Consider the following 21,398-nt stretch of genomic DNA (forward strand, 5'->3'; position numbering starts at 1 on the left):
GAGGGGAAAAAATAGGCATGTGAGGGTAAGAATCCCAAATATTGATGGCTGAGCGGAGGAACTCCATCTGAAAAAGGAGGACCCTGTGAAAGGTTGTTAGAAGTTTGAGGACCAGGAATGATCTTACTTTTCGTTGCCTCCTTTTTGAAACCAAGATTCCTTAGATCTAGACTGTCCTGGACAACGCTTCCACTGCTGGATGGGTCTGAAGAAAAGACACGATCCCTTGTTAGTCTCCCGCTCAGAAGATTTGATTTGAGTCGAAGTAGTTAAGGTCTCTGACCAGGAGACTATTGGTCAAGCAACCCAAGTGGTGGAGAGCGCTGAACCCGAAACCACAAGACGGAACGCACCAGATTTGCTATCCGACCGTCTGTGGTATTTTAATTGATGATACATCGGGCGGAGATACTGGTAGGTATACCACCAGAAATACTACCCGATTAGTCTGCCAAGTGGCAAAAAGCGGGGCTGCAACCAGCAGGTCTCTTGCCATCGTCGTGCAGAGTAGAAAATTAGGAACCCTCGATCCATCATCCTCTTAACAGGGACGTGGAGAGGGAGCGTCCGCTTTCTTGCATCATCCGCTAAATAGTGGTGATACAAAGGGGGGTGCTCGGACGCCAAAAATATGTGCCTCTGTACATCCCCAGAGTTGAGGTCCCCGGGTGGGCAGGGCAGGTTGTCTGGCGTTAGGCCTGGATGCAGAAGCGGATACATGGAGGCGACACTGCATGTGTTTGTGTGTTGAAGATGTGGGGGGGGGGGAAATCGGTTCCTTTTAACCCCTTTACCCCCAAGGGTGGTTTGCACGTTAATGACCGGGCCAATTTTTACAACTCTGACCACTGTCCCTTTATGAGGTTATAACTCTGGAACGCTTCAACGGATTCCAGTGATTCTGACATTGTTTTCTCGTGACATATTGTACTTCATGACAATGGTAAAAATTCTTTGATAGTACTTGCGTTTATTTGTGAAAAAAACGGAAATTTGGCGAAAATTATGAAAATTTCGCAATTTTCCAACTTTGAATTTTTATGCAATTAAATCACAGATATATGTCCCACAAAATACTTAATAAGTAACATTTCCCACATGTTTACTTTACATCAGCACAATTTTGGAACCAAAATTTTTTTTTGTTAGGGAGTTATAAGGGTTAAAAGTTGACCAGCAATTTCTCATTTTTACAACACCATTTTTTTTTAGGGACCACATCTCATTTGAAGTCATTTTGAGGGGTCTATATGATAGAAAATACCCAAGTGTGACACCATTTTAAAAACTGCACCCCTCATGGTGCTCAAAACCATATTCAAGAAGTTTATTAACCCTTCTGGTGCTTCACAGGAATTTTTGGAATGTTTAAATAAAAATGAACATTTAACTTTTTTTCACAAAAAATTTAATTCAGCCCCAATTTGTTTTATTTTACCAAGGGTAACAGGAGAAAATGGACCGCAATAGTTGTTGTACAATTTGTCCTGAGTACGCTGATACCCCATATGTGGGGGTAAACCACTGTTTGGGCGCATGGGAGAGCTCGGAAGGGAAGGAGCGCCGTTTGACTTTTCAATGCAAAATTGACAGGAATTGAGATGGGACGCCATGTTGCGTTTTGAGAGCCACTGATGTGCCTAAACATTGAAACCCCCCACAAGTGACACCATTTTGGAAAGTAGACCCCCTAAGGAACTTATCTAGATGTGTGGTGAGCGCTTTGACCCACCAAGGGCTTCACAGAAGTTTATAACGCAGAGCCGTGAAAATAAAAAATCTTTTTTTTTTCCCACAAAAATTATTTTTTAGCCCCTAGTTTGTTTTTTCCCGAGGGTAACAGGAGAAATTGGACCCCAAAATTTGTTGTCCAATTTGTCGTGAGTGCGCTGATACCCCATAAGTGGGGGGGAACCACTGTTTGGGCGCATGGGAGGGCTCGGAAGGGAAAGAGCTCCATTTGGAATGCAGACTTAGATGGAATAGTCTGCAGGTGTCACATTGCGTTTGCAGAGCCCCTAATGTACCTAAACAGTAGAAACCCCCCACAAGTGACACCATTTTGGAAAGTAGACCCCCTAAGGAACTTATCTAGATGTGTGGTGAGCGCTTTGACCCACCAAGGGCTTCACAGAAGTTTATAACGCAGAGCCGTGAAAATAAAAAATCTTTTTTTTTTCCCACAAAAATTATTTTTTAGCCCCTAGTTTGTTTTTTCCCAAGGGTAACAGGAGAAATTGGACCCCAAAAGTTGTTGTCCTATTTGTCCTGAGTACGCTGATACCCAATATGTTGGGGCAAACCCCTGATTGGGCACACGGGAAAGCTCGGAAGGGAAGGAGCACTGTTTTACTTTTTCAACGCAGAATTGGCTGGAATTGAGATCGGACGCCATGTCGTGTTTGGAGAGCCCCTGATGTGCCTAAACAGTGGAAACCCTCCAATTATAACTGAAGCCCTAATCCAAACACACCCCTAACCCTAATTCCAACGGTAACCCTAACCACACCCCTAACCCTGACACACCCCTAATCCCAACCCTATTCCCAACTGTAAATGTAATCTAAACCCTAACCCTAACTTTAGCCCCAACCCTAACTGTAGCCCCAACCCTAACTGTAGCCCCAACCCTAACCCTAACCCTAGCCCTAACCCTAGCCCTAACGGGAAAATGGATATAAATACATTTTTTTTATTTTTCCCTAACTAAGGGGGTGATGAAGGGGGGTTTGATTTACTTTTATAGCGGGTTTTTTAGCGGATTTTTATGATTGGCAGCCGTCACACACTGAAAGACGCTTTTTATTGCAAAAAATATTTTTTGCGTTACCACATTTTGAGAGCTATAATTTTTCCATATTTTGGTCCACAGAGTCATGTGAGGTCTTGTTTTTTGCGAGACGAGTTGACGATTTTATTGGTAACATTTTCAGGCACGTGACATTTTTTGATCGCTTTTTATTCCGATTTTTGTGAGGAGGAATGACCAAAAAACAGCTATTCATGAATTTCTTTTGGGGGAGGCGTTTATACCTTTCCGCGTTTGGTAAAATTGATAAAGCAGTTTTATTCTTCGGGTCAGTACAATTACAGCGACACCTCATTTATATCTTTTTTTATGTTTTGGCGCTTTTATACGATAAAAACTATTTTACAGAAAAAATAATTATTTTTGCATCGTTTTATTCTCAGGACTATAACTTTTTTATGTTTTTGCTGATGATGCTGTATGGCGGCTCGTTTTTTGCGGGACAAGATGACGCTTTCAGCGGTACCATGGTAATTTATATCCATCTTTTTGATCGCGTGTTATTCCACTTTTTGTTCGGCGGTATGATAATAAAGCGTTGTTTTTTGCCTCTTTTTTTTTTTTTTTTTTCTTACGGTGTTTACTGAAGGGGTTAACTAGTGGGCCAGTTTTATAGGTCGGGCCGTTACGGACGCGGCGATACTAAATATGTGTACTTTTATTGTTTTGTTTTTTTTATTTAGATAAAGAAATGTATTTATGGGAATAATATTATTTTTTTTTTCATTATTTTGGAATATTTTATTTTATTTTTTTTTTTTACACATTTGAAAATTTTTTTTTTTACTTTTTTACTTTGTCCCAGGGGGGGACATCACAGATCGGTGATCTGACAGTTTGCACAGCACTCTGTCAGATCACCGATCTGATAGGAGTGCAGGCTGCTTCACAGTGCCTGCTCTGAGCAGGCTCTGTGAAGCCACCTCCCTCCCTGCAGGACCCGGATCTGCGGCCATCTTGGATCCGGGCCTGGAGCAGGGAGGGAGGAAGGTAAGACTCTCGCAGCAACGCGATCACATCGCGTTGCTGCGGGGGGCTCAGGGAAGCCCGCAGGGAGCCCCCTCCCTGCGCGGTGCTTCCCTGCACCGCCGGCACATCGCGATCATCTTTGATCGCGGTGTGCCGGGGGTTAATGTGCCGGGGGCGGTCTTTGACCACTCCTGGCACATAGTGCCGGATGTCAGCTGCGATAGGCAGCTGACACCCGGCCGCGATCGGCGGCGCTCCCCCCGTGAGCGCTGCCGATCGCATATGACGTACTATTGCGTCCTTGGGAAGTAAAGCCCACCCCACATGGACGCAATAGTACGTCTAATGGCAGAAAGGGGTTAAAGGACCCGTCGCCCATAAAAAACAGACCAGGTATGGCAACCTACTTAGAGGCTTCTGTCCAGTGAATCACTCGTCAATTTGTTGACGGTATAAATAGGAGAGTCTCTCTTTTGCTGAAGCTCTGGCAATCCAAGGCAATATGCGATCCATATTCAGCGTTGTACTCAACAAATCATAGGGGAGAGATCAGGAAGAGAAAACTTCCGTTTTCTAGACGCCTGTACGAATTCCTAGAACACTTGCGGCCCCTGCTAGCCGACGGCTCCCATGTAGGAGAGAGACCATGTATATCGGTCCTGCGAGCACTCCGAGCCACAGAGGGGTCACAGAGGGATTCCATCTCTTGTCAGAGAAACCATGGGTTGTGGTTAGGGGATGAGCGGCGGAAGGCTCCAGAGCCCAGTTAGGGTGACCAGCCTCGGATTGATGATGTTCTCTTGAGACCAGTAAATACTGGTCATGCGCCTTTAAGACTAGGGAATACTGGTCGTGTGCCTTTAAGAACCAGGACATACTTGTCATGTACCTTTAAATCGAGGACATACTGGTCATGAGCCTTGAAGACCGGGGCATACTGGTCATCTGCCTTTAAGGGTACGTTCACATTTGCGGTTTGCGCCGCAGCGTCGCCGCCGCAACAAAACGCATGCGTCGTGCGGCCCTATCTTTAACATTGGCGCCGCATGGGGCCGCATGTGCATGCGTTGTGTTGCGTTTTACGCCGCATGCGGCGTTAGGGCGCACCTGTCTGGGCGCGGCAAACGCAACATGTTGCATTTTTCTGGCGGCGCCGACCTTTTAAAAAACGCATGCGTCGTGTTTGCGTCGTGTTTGCGTCGTCGATGCGCCTTTTTCCCCATTGACTTGTATTGACAACGCAGACGACGCAAGTACTTGCGTCGTGGTGCGTTGTACGACGCATGCGTTTTCCAATAAAAAATGCAAAACATTGTCTAGACACAAAAAAAACAACCTATATATATAAAGAAACGAGGGGTTTGCCATTGTCTTTCACAAGTCATCACACCAGACAAGACTAGACTGGAGAATCTGCTTTCCAAACTTGTAAGTATATATTTCTCTTTGCACATTTTGTATTCTGTGTTTTATTTCTTGATTTGTCTATATTTTTGTAATGTTTGGTCTGTGCTATTACGGTTATGGGTTGTTATTGAAAAATTGTTTGTCTGGTTCTGATGTTCTTCTGGGTTAATAGGATTGCATTTCTTTTCTTTTTTTTTTTTTTTTCTTTTTTTTTTTTTTTTACGTTAGTTTGGGTTTGGTTATGTGTTTTGTTCTTGCGTCATGTGGTTGTTCAATGTATTGATTTTTGCTCATTTTGTCTTGTAAAATTTCTGGTGCATGTTTTTCTGGTTTCTATTGTTGGTGGTAACTGTGTGGCATTTTCTTGGCTCATGTCTTGCTGTGTTTTGGATTATGCTGTTGGCTTTATTTTTTCTTTCCTTGAGTGTATTTTCTTGCTGGTGGGGGGGCAACATTTATGATGTCTTTGTATTGTATAGTTCCGTGCTGCTGCTATGCCATTATAGTTTCAATTGTACTTTCCCTTTATTTTAAAAAATATCGCTGATGTTTTTACGTCGTTTTCCGTATGGCATATATCTTCCTTCATTGACTGATTGCATTGCGAAGTGTGTAGTATAATTTTTATTTGTTTATATTATTTTTGGTGGTGGCCTTTTTTAAAAATTCCATGTGTTTTATTTTCTATTTGGCTATGGTTTATGTTTGGGTTGCTGTATATTTTTACAGCGGTTGTCCCGTAATGTTTATTGCTTGTTATCTAGAATGGTTTTTATTGCCTTTTGTCTTTCTGTGGTTAGATGTCACAAGATGTTGTTTTTTAGGATCATGTCTTGTTGCAATTGTAAAGTATTGCGTTCATTATTTTGCTCTTTCATTGTATTTTTGTGCCTGTAATGTTTTTTCAGAAAGTTTTGATATGTCCATTTTTGGACATAGGTGTCTATTTTTGCTTTTTGGTTTGGGTCTATTCTTGTATAGTTTCTTCTATTGATTGTCTTCTCTTGCAATGTATGGCGTTGTGGTGTCGCTTTCTTATTTTTGCTTTGTCCGATCAGTCAAAAGTCAATTGTGGTTGTTGTAAAAAATTTTGGGCATATTTTATTGTATGTGCCATATTTAGGTTTAGTTTTGATTTTTTTTTTTCATTTTTTCATGCCAGAACAAACGTGCTACAATGGCCACTGTGTCAGAATCGAGCCAATCGGCGCAGGGGAGTGTGGTGAGTAATTATGTCAATTTCATTACTATTCGCAGTCATTTGTAGTTTTTAAAATAATTTCTTTATACAATTTTTACAGGCTTCTTCAAGTGAGGGTGAAGGAAGTCAGCGGGAGCAGAGAGGTCAGGGCCAAGGTGTGGCGTCAGCACGGCGAGTGAGTATTTTTATTAAACAATTTTTTTTTTTTTATTAGCATCCTGCTTTCACTAGGGATGTTTAGTAAGCTTACATTCAAACTTTTCAGGGTAGCAAGTATTGGGGGAAGGTAACAAAGGTGAAACAACCAAAACATTCAAAAATACAGGTGTAGAAACCATCAATATACATATATCAAATGACAAAGGATAGGGCCAAGGTACATATCATGACAGGTGCTGGTGTTTGTTAATATTTGCATATTTGTAACCTTTTCTGTTTGTAATTTTTCTAGGTTTCACAACGGGACCATGGAGTCATTGATGTGGAGCTCCTCATATCAAGCATCCAGGAGCGTGGCCCGTTGTGGGACAGCCGTGACTCCCGGCACATGGACCAGGTGGTGTTGAGGCGTTTGTGGGTAGAGGTGGCAAAGTCGCTGTGGGAGGGCTTTGACATAGCTCCTGCAAAGGACAAAGCCAACTTTGGTGAGTATTGCTGATACGCCGTGCAGATACGTTGCTATGACCCACCATCTTTCCAGGATAAACACAACCGTGTGTGATGCAATAAACGCCTAAAGTTTTGCATCGCACACGGTTGTTTTATCCATTTCAAATGCTACATATGTAACCTTTTTTTTCCTTTGCATTCACAGTTGAAAGGTTGAGGATCAGATGGCGATCCATCAAGGACCGTTTCAATAAGGGGCTACGGGCAGAGGAGGAGCGCTCGAAGAGTGGTGCTGCTGCGGCCAAGTCTGTGCCCTATAAATATTCCAAATGTTTACAGTTCTTAAGACCAGTCCTTGGCCGCCGTCAGTAAGTATTTTGTCCACAAAACATATTGCACAGCCCCATTACAGTGCCCAGCCACATAGCCTACTGCACAAACACATAGTACATTGCCCAGCCACGTACATTGTGCATCCACATAGTATATTGGTAGGTAACAATATCGCAGCCACATACCACACGTTCTAGCCACGTATCCACATAGTATATTTCACAGGCACATACTGTATTGCCCATCCATGTAGTCAGCGTAACATATTGGCCATCCACGTAAATGTATCCCTATTAAAATGCTATATAGGCCATTAGTTAATTTTTTGGGTTAAGCGTGAGTCCTTGTAGTCCATGACAGGTTAAATTCTGAGTCAGGGTAGTTCTGATTGCAGGAATAATGATGAAGTCTCGATCACATGATCCTAACATCATGGTCGTTCCTGCAATCAGATCAGTGAAATCACTGGTTTTTTTTTTATTTAATTTTTTATCTTGACATTAAATTTTCAACTATTTTTGTGGCATAGGCAGCTTCCAGAAAGAGTTTTCGATTACAAAATTTTTATACCCACAGTGGTATACGGTCAAAATGCTTTGACAGCGGGAATGTTCATGATTGTTATCGTCGGCCCTAACGGTCAGCTGGCGATAACAATCAGAAATTAATTATTGGCCACACAGACTGTGAGACCGAGGATTTGTATTATTGTGTAATGTAATGCTATTTTTATTCCAGGAGTTGGCGTATGGGAGAGGTTATTCATTGAAGACTAATTTTTTCATTATCTTTTCACAGGACACACAGCAGCACCCTCGAGAGAGCTCGCCCCGCAGAAGCGGTCCTTCATGAATCGCCATCTGATCCATCACAGCCCTCCCACAGCGACAGCAGGCTTGCACCACCATCTGGTGAACCGGCAGCCGGTACATCAGGTGTTCCCCTGGCCGAGGCCTCTGGCGCACCTTCGTTTGGGTATTCCCGACAGCGCCAGCGGGCCTCGGACAGGCCAACCATGCCCGAATTTTTGCATTTGAGCACGGTTTTCCAGAACTGTTTCAAGGCGTTGAGCGATAACATGGACACTCGTCTGTCCAATATCGACCGGCGCCTTGAAACAATTGAAACCGAGCTCTCAAATCCGGCAAAACATTTTTTTAGTACCATTGCTAAGGGCATGGTGGAACACCTTACGCCGGAACTACAGATTTCAGTGATGCAGGCCTGCAACACTACCTACGTGAGGGCTCTCCAGCAGGCTGGGGTCATGCAGTCAGCGACAATGGCAGTAGTGCCGTCGCTGGCAAGCATGACTCCCACTACTGCTGGAGAGCCACTCCAGCCACCCCACCGTGGTCCACGTGCCGAGCGACGCCACCACAGGCACCATAACATAGTGCCGCCGACTCCTGCTCCTGCCATGCCTTCATCCTCCCGTAGGCGTCATCATGCTGGGGGAGCTGCAACAGGACACAAAAAAAAAAAAAAAAAAAAGAGGAAACACAGACGGGCCCACACAGAGGCTCTGGCTGCTGTTCCAGTGCAGACACCATCTGTCCGTAGGGGCTCGAGTCGCAGTAGGAGCAGCCAGGGCCAAACAAGGCTTGTGTTGCCTCCTCCCTCCCCTACAGAGGTGGCGGTTTCCTCCCCAGTATACCCTGGGGAGGGTTTGGATCTACCATCCAGTCTACTTGACTATGTATCCTCCTCTTCGCCATCATCGTCATCTTCACCATCATCCTCCCCTTCCTCTCCCCATTCCAAAGAAGACACCTACCATTCCCCACTGGTGGCACAGGTGGAAACCCCCTAAGTTTAATAACCCATTTTTTTTCCTGTTTTCCCCCCAATAAAAAATTTTTGTTTTAAAAAACACTATTTGTTATTATTTTTGCTATTATTTTCAAGAATTTATCTCGGCAAATCACGCCATGTGCTGTCTACACATATTTTGTGCTTCAAACACCTCATATATGCAATGTCAGACACTATTTTTACAATTTTTAGTTTGCCTTTTTTTGGGTGTCTCTCATTGCTGTATGAGGTGTTCACAAACACTAAAGTGTATGAGGTGTTCACACTTAATGCAGCAGCGAAACAGACAATGATGCAGATCACTGCAGCGTCCGCTGATTGGTCCCTGGAGAGCTGTCACAGACATCTCTCCAGCGAACAACGATGCAGAGGCCCACGTGTAACCAGGGTAAACATCATGTTGATAAGCGCAGGGCCACGCTTCAGATATTTACCCTGGTTTCAATTGGAAAACATCGCTGTTATCGTTGCTTATCAGGTAAAACACAAAGATACAGGTCGATCAGACAAACAAGTATATGTAATGTTATGGTATAAAAATGCTATTTGAATCGGTATAGAATTTAAAAACTTTTTTATTTAATATTTTAAAAACAACAGATTCAAGTTTTTTATAGGAACATTAAATTTGTGAAATATACAAAACCAACCTAAACGGAACTTTTATTGCACATTTAACAGAAAATTACTTTTTTTTAATATATTTTTAACTGTCACAGTAGAGGTATTATCGGTGTAGTTACAATCAGAAGACAGCTACACCATTTGATCTTGCCATGACACACGGCCAACATCGGACACAAAATAGGCCGCAAAACGATCACGCATCTGCGCAATTTCCACACTTGTCCTCAGAGGATGATCATGGTAATCGGGCAAGGGGTTGGCTATGGGTTCATCCAGTTCAACATTTACTCTCTCTTTGGCCATAATGAAATTGTGGAGAACCACACAAGCCTTCACCACCTCATCCACTGTTTCAATTTTAAGATTAATGGCCGATCCCAATATCCGCCATTTGGAAACAAGGATGCCAAAGGCACACTCCACAGTCCTTCTGGCCCTGGACAGTCTGTAATTGAAAACCATTTTTGTATGGTCCAAGCCCCGACTGGAGTAGGGTTTCAATAGGTTGGCAGACATTTGGAATGCCTCATCCCCTACCACAACAAATGGCATCGCAGGGCCTTCGGTGTGGGGAAGAGGTCGTGGCTGTGGGAAATTAAAATTGTTTCCATATAATTTTTGGCCCATATCCGACTCTTTAAATGTGCGCGAGTCATTTGCACGCCCAAATGCACCAATGTCCACTGCGAGAAAACGGCAGTCCGCACCGGCAATTGCCATGAGAACAGTTGAAAAGTATTTTTTATAATTGTAGAAAAGAGATCCACTTTTCGCAGGCTTGGTAATCCGAATGTGCTTTCCATCGACTGCGCCAATACAGTTTGGAAAATTACACACTTGGTTGAATTTCTGTGCGTTGGCCTCCCAGATTTCGCTAGTAGGGACAGGTAAATATTCCTCCCGGAGATTATCCCACAAAGCGCGGCATGTCTCTGCAATAATTCCTGAAAGTGTGGAGACTCCAATCCGGAATTGAAAATGAAGTGACCTCAACGTTTCTCCGGTAGCCAGGAAACTGCAAAGAAGATAAAGAAATTTAGAATAAAGCACATTATAATTTATAAAAGTACATTGACCATTACAATTGAAAAAAATTAATAAAATAAAATAAAAAGTAAATACATATCACGTCATTCAAACAGCAACGTACCGTAGAGTCACCAGCAGCCGTTCCTCTGCGGAAATAGCTCTCCGGAGCTGCGTATCCTGCCTGCTAATGGATCCTTCCACCCGACGCAGAAGATAGCGGAAGCTGTCCTGTGACATCCTGGTATATTCGAAATATTTTTCCCGGTTGTCATTCAGTTCGCCAAACAAGCAATGGTATGCTCCACGACTCTCCCGGACTTCAACTATAGGGTGGATCCAAAAGCGGCGACGACTCCATCTCCGTTTTTCCCTTTCATTAAAACAGGCAACAGCATAGGCATGAGCCAAGGCAAATTCCATCTCCATATCCATGTAGATACTGTTCATGGTTCGCTCCATCATGAATACCAGCAAAATGTGAGGAATTCATCTCTGCCAGGGTATATACACATTTGTTAACACCAACCCTCTTCTAGCCATTGGTGGTTCTTTATCTATTGTGTAGACACTTTTTATTGTGGGTGGGGGATGATGAATGACTCACTGCACTAAAAACGCATGCGTCTAAAAACGCTGCGTTTTTTGGTAAAAACGCAACTGCGTTTCAAAAACCCGCAGCGTTTTGCGACGCATGCGTTGAACGCATGTGGCGCAAAACGCTGCGTTGTACATGCGTTTTGGTGCGTTTTTGTTTGCGTTGTGCGTTGCGGCGACGACGCTGCGGCGCACAACGCAAATGTGAACTTAGACTTAGACCAGGGCATACTGGTCATGTGCTTTTACGACCAGGGCATACTGGTCATGTGCCCTTAAGAGCAGGGGATATTGGTCACGTGCCTTTAAGACCAGGGCATACTAGTCATGATCCTTTAAAACCAGGGCATACTGGTCATGTGCCTTTAAGACCAGGGTGTGGAGATCAGACTGAACTAAAGGAATCCATCTTGTCTTCTTCCTGAGAAATCTCGCTTACAACAAGATACATTTCTGCTGACTTGACATTTCCTTTTATGGAAGTAATCATGTGTGCATTCCTTCTTTCAATAGCAGCCTTTCATTCACCTTCCAGATGATGTAACTTTCTACTGATAAAGACTGGTATAGATTGTTTATGTAAGAGATAGTGAAATATGAGCGCTTGTGCGCATGTCTGTAAAAGAATAATTCTTTTCTATATAAAGGAAGGGCAAAGCCCAGAGAGAGAGATGTGTGCTCCTGGGCTTCCCCTGTATATGATCACACAATACCTTGTTTGCGTGTCATTTACTCAGGATCCCTACCTCTAGTAAGCCAGGGACTGAGAAGGACTTAACATTTCTTTGGCGCACCGAACAGGGACCCGAGATGAGAGTATTTGCTCGAGATTCACCTGCAGATACGGACAATGGAGATCTGGGATAATGGACGGCAAATGAACTGAAAAACCTGGCCAGGTAAGAGACATTATTAGTTCTCTTTTATCTGCCTTGTATTATCCGAAAGATCTCTATGAGCCGTGTCACGCTGGGTTAGTCTAGTAGTGAGTAGATACCTATAAAACTCGGGTTACTATATTGTATAGATTTATGAGTCCTGTCCCTGGCAGTGTGTGAACAGTGTGAAGGTTGTGGTATGTTGTGAAAGAAGAGCAAAAGTGCGTAGAAAAATAAGCCGAAATAGTTGGGGTATAAGCCTTATACACGGAAGTCAGCCTAACTGGGTCATGTGGTTGTGTCCTTTCGGGGAGACCTCCGCCCATGCTTGACTCTCATTTAAGTGCTTAACCTCCTTCATTTCTGGATAAGGTTTGATAGAATGAGCCCAGGACGCGGGTCCATGAGCCTGGGACAAGTATGCTAACTGACACAGAAAGTTTTGTGATCTGTATGGTGTTGCTGGGTCTGTTTGCGTGCATAATAGCACTTAAGTACATTCTGCACATTAGAAAGAATGGAGCAGATCAGCCCTTCAATATTTTAGCTCCCTAGGAGAGAAGGCAACGAGACATCACCTAGGATAAGTGATTGTCCAAACGTCACCTGGGGTAGAAATAGCTAATATTGAAAAAAAAAAAAAAAAAAAATGGGAAATAAACAGACAAAAACCGTCTTAGGACAAGTGGAAGCAGCAGATATCATACAGGAAAGATGTGGGAAGACAGTCAGAAGTCAGATTAGAAGGGTAAGAGAAAAATTGGGAATTTCAGAAGCACTTATGTTCAGTACAGAATGGGAAAAACTGAGTAAAGAACGAGGTGGAATTATCAAAGACAATGGGTGGGAAGAAATCATACACTGTATGATAGAGGTCTCAAAAACAGCTAAAGAGGAGAATTGGAAGTATGATCCAGACACTTCCAAATGGATTATGGGGAAGGGAAAAAGTTGTGACATAATCCCACCACCTTACCTAGATCCAAAAGCCCAATCATTTGTACCATCTGGAGGAGCAGAAGGAGGAAAACAATTTCCAGCCTTGTATCCCAATCTTGGTGGGGTAGGAGGATGGGTATGTTCACACTGTGGACAACAAAATCCAGATTGGAGAAATGATTGCCTAGTCTGTGGTACACCTAGACATGGCGCTGTACTTGCCCCTGTTAGGGTAGTACCAAGACCCTTTAGGGAACCTGGTGCTGACGGGGTAATGGGAACTAGATATCACCAGACCCGACAGTATTTTCCTTGGTCCCCTGCTGAAGGTATGTCCCTCCTGCATAATGCGCCTGATCCCACTCAATATCCCATCCGATTTGCACAATACATACAACAAATCATGCAGACTCATGCTGGGGTCTGGGCGGACGGGGAAGAATTATGTAGAATGAAAATGTCCCCCGGACTTTTTCAGGAATTATTGACACACCTACAGCCCAATAGACCAGTGGCAGAAGGGGGTGCCTTACAGACAGAAGCATCAGGTACCCAGTTCACAGAGGCATTAATAATTTTCATGAGAGAAAAACAGAGGGAAAGGGGATCTACGGGTGTGATTATGCAGAAATTTGGGCAAAGTATTGAAGAATATAGTCAAGAATTAGAAAATAGCTTTAGGGATGAAGGATTGGATTTGACTGATGCTTCAGTAAGGAGACTTTTTACAAAACAATTAATAGAGGGGCTAGATCCGAAAATCAGAGAAAAATTTAAATCCTCTACTCCAGATTGGAGAACAATTGAACAACCAAATATTGTGAAACAACGATGTTTAGGAATAGTCATGGATATGAGAGAGAATCGTAAGCCTGTTAGAATAGCACAAGCTAATACAGGAGGAAGAGTGAGACACAACTTTCCTTGCCACTACTGTAAAAAGCCAGGTCATTTCCAAAGAGAGTGCAGGAAGAAGTTGGCAGATATAAAGTCAGGCAAATTTGTTCCCAGAAATAACCCTCCCCAAACGGACAACCAGCAGAAATCTACCATCATAGATGGTCCCATACCAGATTCAGATTGACTCGATGTGTTACAAACTTCCCTACCAGCTAGAAGACCTATGATACAGGTGAATGTGGGGGGGAGAGAGATTCCATTTTTGATAGATACAGGTGCAACTTCCTCAATTTTGAATCAAGATTTTCTTCCGAATCCGGAAGATATTTCAGAACAAACAACTTTTGCTGAGGGTTATGATGGGGTAATTCGAACACTGCCATATACTGTGCCCCTAGAGGTCTCATTAGGACCTAAATGTTTTGCATCCAGATTTTTGTATGCCAGAGGTGCCCCAACATGTTTGTTAGGAACTGATGTCCTAAAGAAATTAGAAGCTAACATCAATTTTGGGGAAGATGGCACAGTTATACTGACTATCCCTGATGATGCAGAAACATTAGAACAATATGTTAGAATTCAGGCTTTTGAGGATTATGCTGAAGAAAAAGAGTACACCACAGATCTAGACCTCTCAATGGTCCCAGAAACACTGTGGGCACAGGGTGACACCGATGTGGGACTATTGCATATCTCTCCTGTAAAACTATCTGTGCAACCAGGAACTGTTCTCCCACAGCTCAGACAATACCCTGTGAGTGCCCAGCAGGAACTAGCGATTACAAAACAGATAGAGGGATATAAAGAGAAAGGAGTTTTGGTAGAGATACAATCACCTGCTAACACTCCTCTGTATCCAGTCAAAAAGAGAACTCTTGATAAGAGTTCTATGCCCAAATATCGTATAGTACATGATTTAAGAGAAATAAACAAAGTTCTAGATCCAATCACCCCAGTTGTACCCAATCCTCATACGTTACTATCACAGATACCAGCCAGTTCTCAAGTATTTACTGTAATAGATCTTTCAAATGCATTTTTCTCGGTTCCTTTACACCAAGATAGTTGGCATTTGTTTGCATTTACATTTAAGGGCAAACAGTTGGCGTGGACACGCCTTCCACAGGGAATGATACACTCCCCTACTCTTTATTCAAATGCCCTACAAACAGTCCTTCAGAGGTTTGAACCCGAACCACAGGTAGTAATTTTGCAGTATGTGGATGACCTACTACTTTGCTGCCCAGATCTAGAAACTGCAGAAAGGTCCACTGTGAGTTTACTATGTTTTTTAGAAAAAGAAGGGTGTAAAGTGAATAGACAAAAGCTACAAGTTTGTCAGACCAAAGTGGTCTTTCTAGGTCATTGCATTTCTCAAGGTAAAAAGCATCTTACACCACAAAGAACTGAAGCAATAAGACAGATGAATGAGCCTAGAAATCATAAACAGCTACGAGCATTTTTAGGAATAGTGTCTCATTGTAGACAATGGATTATACATGCCAGTCAACTAATGCAACCACTGTATGACTGTGTAAAAAGTGAACCTTATTTGTTGACAAAAGAAGGTCAGATTTCGTTCCAACAATTAAAAGATGCCCTTGTTTCAGCTCCAGCGTTAGGGCTACCAGACTACACCAAACCGTTTCAGCTTATGGCTGCAGAAGTTGATTCCCATGCTACAGGAGTTCTTACCCAGAAGCATGCAGGGAAACAAAGACCAATTGCATATCTTTCAGCAAGGTTAGATCCCGTAGCTAGAGCAGCGCCAACCTGTGTACGTGTAGTTGTTGCTGTCTCACTATTGTTGGACAAAGCATCAGAAATTGTCCTAGAGTATCCACTCACAGTTCAAACTACACATGATGTTTATGGGATATTAAACCAGGTCCAACCAAAACACATTTCCATGGCCAGACATTTGCGGCTACAATGTTCTTTGTTGCTCCCCTCTACTATCACATTTGCTGGGCTTCAGACTCTCAATATAGCTACACTGCTACCTCTCGAGTCTGAAGGGGGGAATAAGGACACTGATCCACACGCAAATTTTTTCCCTACAGACACACATGATTGTACAGAGCTCATTTTACAAGAAACGGTAGGCTTACCCAATGTATCCGAAACACCACTTCAAAATCCAGATTTAGAGCTGTTTATAGATGGTAGTAGGTTTGCAGATGACACAGGTAACTTCCATACAGGGTATGCAGTTGTGTCAGAATCTGAAACTCTCAAAGCAGAACCACTTCCACCGAAACAGTCTGCACAAGAAGCAGAACTAACAGCATTGATTGAAGCTCTTAAAATAGCTGAGAACCAGACAGCTAATATATACACTGATTCTAGGTATGCACATGGTATTGTGTTTGATTTTGGAGTAATCTGGAGAGCTAGAGGTTACATGACAGCGTCAGGACAACCTGTAAAACATGCTTCTCTGATCAAACAGATCTTAGAGGCTGCACAAGAAACAAAAGAAGTAGCAGTAATCAAGGTAGCTGCACATGTGAGACTCGACACTAGGGAATCTAGGGGAAATGATAGGGCTGATAAAGCAGCCAAAGCAGCAGCTGTCAAACCCTTACAACAGGTTCATACTGTAAACCCCACAGAAAATACTGAAGATAGACTGAGACAAGCACAGGAAGATGCAGGAGAAGAGGAGAGGGACAGGTGGAAAAAGGAAGGGGCAGAAGAACAAGCGGGAATTTGGAAGAAAGATGGACTAATATGTCTACCTAGAGCCTGGTATCCGATTGTAGTTGGTGGACTGCACCACCCTACTCATGTGTCTGCAAATGCAATGACACTACTGGCAAAGCAAGTCTGGTTGGCTCCAGGTTTTGGCAACTATGCAAGAGACTATTGTGCTGCATGCGCTATATGCCTGGCACATAATCCCGGACAGACAACAAAGACCCCTATGAAGCACCACGTCCGACCTCTCTACCCGTTTCAGCGATTACAAATAGACTTTATCCAGCTGCCAAAAAGTAATGGGTATGAGTATGTGTTGGTATGTGTGGACATGTTCTCGGGGTGGCCAGAGGCCTATCCAGTTCGGAAGGCTTCAGCTAAAAACACTGCTGTAAAACTAGTTGCCGAACTGATACCCCGTTACGGTCTCCCTGAAGTGATCGAGTCAGATAGGGGTACTCATTTCACTGGAGAAATATTTCAAAATGTACTGAAAATGTTGGGTGTTGAAAGTCAGTTACACACTCCGTACCATCCTCAAAGTTCTGGTAAGGTGGAACGCATGAATGGAACTTTAAAATTAAAAATACAGAAAGCCATGGCTGAAACAGGAAAGCCTTGGACAGAATGCCTTCCACTGGCCCTTTACTCAATACGCAATACCCCAAGGGGTAAGACTAAACTGTCTCCATATGAAATTTTGTTTGGCAGGACTGCCAATTTAGGATGTTATTTTCCACAGCAACTTGTGTTAAATATTGAGTCATTGACTTCTTATGTGCAAAATCTTCAGAAACAATTAACTAAGGTGCATGCACAAGTTTTTGCTTCCCTTCCAGATCCTGACAACACAGAAGGAAGTCACAAGTTGGAACCAGGTGATCAAGTCTATGTAAAAAGACACACCAGAAAGGCTCTAGAACCAAGGTTTGACGGACCCTTCCAAGTCCTGTTGACAACACCTACATCAGTCAAGCTTGAAGGAAAGGCATCATGGATACATGCAAGCCATTGCAAGAAAAGCAGTATAAACTCATGATATTGATGTTAATAATGATAACCTCAACGGAGGCGTGGGATAGACTGAATTCTCTAGCCCCTTTGAACAATAGATTCGTACAACACCATAGAAAATTAGTGCATGACTTGTTAAACAATACACAAACCCTGACAGATTGTTGGATCTGTACTCATTCGCCGGTATCAGCCACAAGTATACCTTTTCTAGCAGTTCCCGTATTAGCAGAAGAAATATTCGCTTGGCCTAATTGTTCAGACAACCTGGCCAACAACCAAATTGGTAATGCTAGGCTGTGGAATACTACAATCGCCATACCAATTGTGGGATGGGTAGAATTTCCTTGGTGGCAGGGTAATCTCTCAGGGAGTAACACACATCTACAATATTTAGCATTTAGGGGAGGAAAATGGGTACCTAGAAATAAGACTGGATTAACTAATTTAGGACAGGTCCCCACAGAAAATCTACAGCTTAGTTTCAGTACAACCGTCCCCCCCTCTGATGCTTTCAAACCTGTAGTATTGGAAAGATACATACATAATAGAAAATGGAAACATTCTAAATTGTTCCCCCAAGGTGATGCAAACAGTTGTACAAGTAAGCTGGGGAACCTGGTTTGTAATAAATCCGATGAGTATATCAAAGGAATGCCTGTATGTGGGAATCCCGCAGCCGGGTACTGTAGCCCCTTGGGACAAAAACCCTCTTGGTGTATGCTTCAGAATGTATCTAGATTTGTGGACTTGGCTCACAGATTGGTATTGCAGCACTCAGCTCTATGGGATCTGCCTGAAGGTACATTTTGGATATGCGGAGAAGGAGCATATAAATGGCTTCCCGTAGGTATAAAGGGTACTTGTACATTAGGACGCCTAACCCCGGCTACATTCATAATTTCAAATAAACAAGTGAATATGCAAGCCGTGCCCAAGCACACACTGTATAAAAGAGCTGCAGATAACTCACCACGTCCCTCGGGGAGGCCACATATAGTACAAATGGGAATTCCTAACAAAATTGCTAGTACCATTTTTATTTATCCTATGTTAACACAGATGTGGGATAAATTAGTTAGAGCCACGGATTATCTAGATGATCAGATCTGGGATATATTGGATATACTAAACACTAGTATAGCTGTACAGAATCAGCTTATAATAGTCACTAACCAACATACCCTGGTATTGGATTACCTAACTGCCTCACAAGGGGGTATGTGTCAAATCATCGGACCCACCTGCTGTCATTATATAGACCCGAATAGTACTATGAGTATGACATTTAAATTAAAGGACGTACAACGACTCAGAGATCAGTATGACAAAGACAATGACCAGAATAAGGATAGCTGGTGGTCAGATACCTTTTCTTTTCTTAACCCAGCCAACTGGTTCAGAGGAATCGGTGGGTGGGTTGCTGGGATTATGCAGAGCATAATACATATAGTTATGATTATTGTAGTCATATACGTACTATTCCAGATTGTGCTCAAGAGTATCTCAGTATGCACAGATAAACTTTGTGTAATAGATGCAAGAGTATAAAGTTTTTTTTCCTTCTTCTCTTATGTTATCCTTTGCTAATACTGATTATTGCGCTTATTTTGCTATCCCTTTGTAATATCTGTACTTATTGCAAAACAAAGAAAAGGTTGCGAGAGTTAAACGGAAGAATTAATACTAGATTTGATTCTCTTATTGAATACAAGCATGTACATGTGTAATACCAAATAAAGGCTTTGTCTTTGGCCCTGTGGTAATAAAATAAAATAAATAAAAGAAAATGTCAAAGGGGGGAATTGTGGAGATCAGACTGAACTAAAGGAATCCATCTTGTCTTCTTCCTGAGAAATCTCGCTTACAACAAGATACATTTCTGCTGACTTGACATTTCCTTTTATGGAAGTAATCATGTGTGCATTCCTTCTTTCAATAGCAGCCTTTCATTCACCTTCCAGATGATGTAACTTTCTACTGATAAAGACTGGTATAGATTGTTTATGTAAGAGATAGTGAAATATGAGCGCTTGTGCGCATGTCTGTAAAAGAATAATTCTTTTCTATATAAAGGAAGGGCAAAGCCCAGAGAGAGAGATGTGTGCTCCTGGGCTTCCCCTGTATATGATCACACAATACCTTGTTTGCGTGTCATTTACTCAGGATCCCTACCTCTAGTAAGCCAGGGACTGAGAAGGACTTAACAAGGGCATACTGGTCATGTGCTTTTACGACCAGGGCATACTGGTCATGTGCCCTTAAGACCAGGGAATATTGGTCACATGCCTTTAAGACCAGGGCATACTGGTCATGAGCCTTTAAAACCAGGGCATACTGGTCATGTGCCTTTAAGACCAGGGCATACTGGTCATGTGCCCTTAAAACCAGGGCATACTGGTCATGTGCCTTTAAGACCAGTGCCTACTGGTCACGTGCCTTTAAGACCAGGGAATACTGGTCATGTGCCTTTAAGACCGGGGCATTTTTCAAAGATTATGCCAGAGGTGAAGCCCCTTCAGGGGAACCAGGTACTCTGGGAAGAGCCGGGATCGGCGGCGGCGGAGGGCTCCTGAGCTCATTTGAACTAAGTACTCTGTGGAAGGTGACCGGCTCCTGGCTGGTCATGACTTAAAGAGCAAAGAATGCTGGTAATGTGCCCCTTTTTAAAAACTAGGGAACCTTGAAGACCAGGGGATGCTGGTCATGAGCTAAAGCCAGGGAAAGCTGGACATGTACCTATAAGGGGCATGTGTTTTTAAGGCCAGGGAATGTGGCTGCTGGACAACCAGAGATAGCAGGTGTTAAGTATTAAAAAGAGGGAACGCTAGTCCCATTATGCTGCCGGGGTGCGCGCGGGGGAGGGGTGCGGAGGGAGGATTCTCCTTACCGACATACTGAGTCCCCCGTCTGGAATAGCGCTGAGTACCGCCGGAGCGATGCAGCAGCCACTTCGGGATGAGCTCGTGTCCGGAAATGGCAGGAGGATGAAGATGGTCGCCGAGAATAGAGCTCTCGTCCTGAATGAGAGGCGCCTGAATAGGGGGGCGGAGCCTGAAGATGTCCGGGTTGCGGCTTACACCAAACCCGAAGCCGGGGGCTAAATTTTTGAAGCCAGCCGGCGCCGAACGAGGGAATAAACCGCCAGATGCGCAGAGCCCTCCAACCGCTCGAGTCCCAGCACTTACCCCAGTATGCAGCTTTGTTCAGCAGGTCAGATGTAGAGAAAAGATCCTGTGCTGTTGCTGCTGTTTGGACGGTGCAGGGGTAAGAAAAGTCCTCAATCCATCGTTCCTTTAGCAGGGAGGTGGAGAGGAACCGTCCGCCTCCGTGTACCACCCGCTCTTAATAGTGGTGGTGCAGTGGGGGCTGCTCGGACGCCACGCTGAAAGGTGCCTCTGTACAGCAGAGGGTAAAACCTGGTGGACAGGGCTGAATGTCCGGCAATAGGCCTGGCTGCAGAAGAGGATACTGAAGGTGAAACTCCAGTGCTCGTCTGATAAGGGAGGGGGGAGATCGGTGCCCTAGAAGGGGCCCGTCGCCCCTAGAATCAGCTCAGGCAGTGGCTTCCCAC

General features: G+C 43.5%; 2 protein-coding genes across 2 annotated transcripts in view; both read right to left on the reverse strand.

Moving 5' to 3' along the window:
- ABCF3 (ATP binding cassette subfamily F member 3) overlaps positions 1-21,398 on the reverse strand; it is a 97,042-nt gene that overhangs the window by 64,705 nt on the left and 10,939 nt on the right. The gene's annotated exons all lie outside the window — the stretch shown is intronic.
- On the reverse strand, positions 9,702-11,402 carry LOC138638012 (uncharacterized). Its single transcript, XM_069726971.1, has 2 exons — positions 10,921-11,402; positions 9,702-10,785 (listed from the first exon to the last, which is right to left on the reverse strand). The coding sequence occupies exons 1-2, from the start codon at positions 11,259-11,261 to the stop codon at positions 9,900-9,902; spliced, it is 1,227 nt and encodes a 408-aa protein (XP_069583072.1). The 5' UTR covers positions 11,262-11,402; the 3' UTR covers positions 9,702-9,899.

Source organism: Ranitomeya imitator, chromosome 5 (assembly GCF_032444005.1).
Source record: "Ranitomeya imitator isolate aRanImi1 chromosome 5, aRanImi1.pri, whole genome shotgun sequence".
Classification (NCBI taxonomy): domain Eukaryota; kingdom Metazoa; phylum Chordata; class Amphibia; order Anura; family Dendrobatidae; genus Ranitomeya; species Ranitomeya imitator.

What these genes read in the sequence shown, in the direction of transcription:
- LOC138638012 (XM_069726971.1), bottom strand. Translation starts at nt 11,261, where the DNA reads ATGATGGAGCGAACCATGAACAGTATCTACATGGATATGGAGATGGAA. An exon ending in CGGCTGCTGGTGACTCTACG is followed by an intron (nt 10,786 to 10,920) that starts GTACGTTGCTGT and finishes TCTTCTTTGCAG; the next exon opens with TTTCCTGGCTACCGGAGAAA.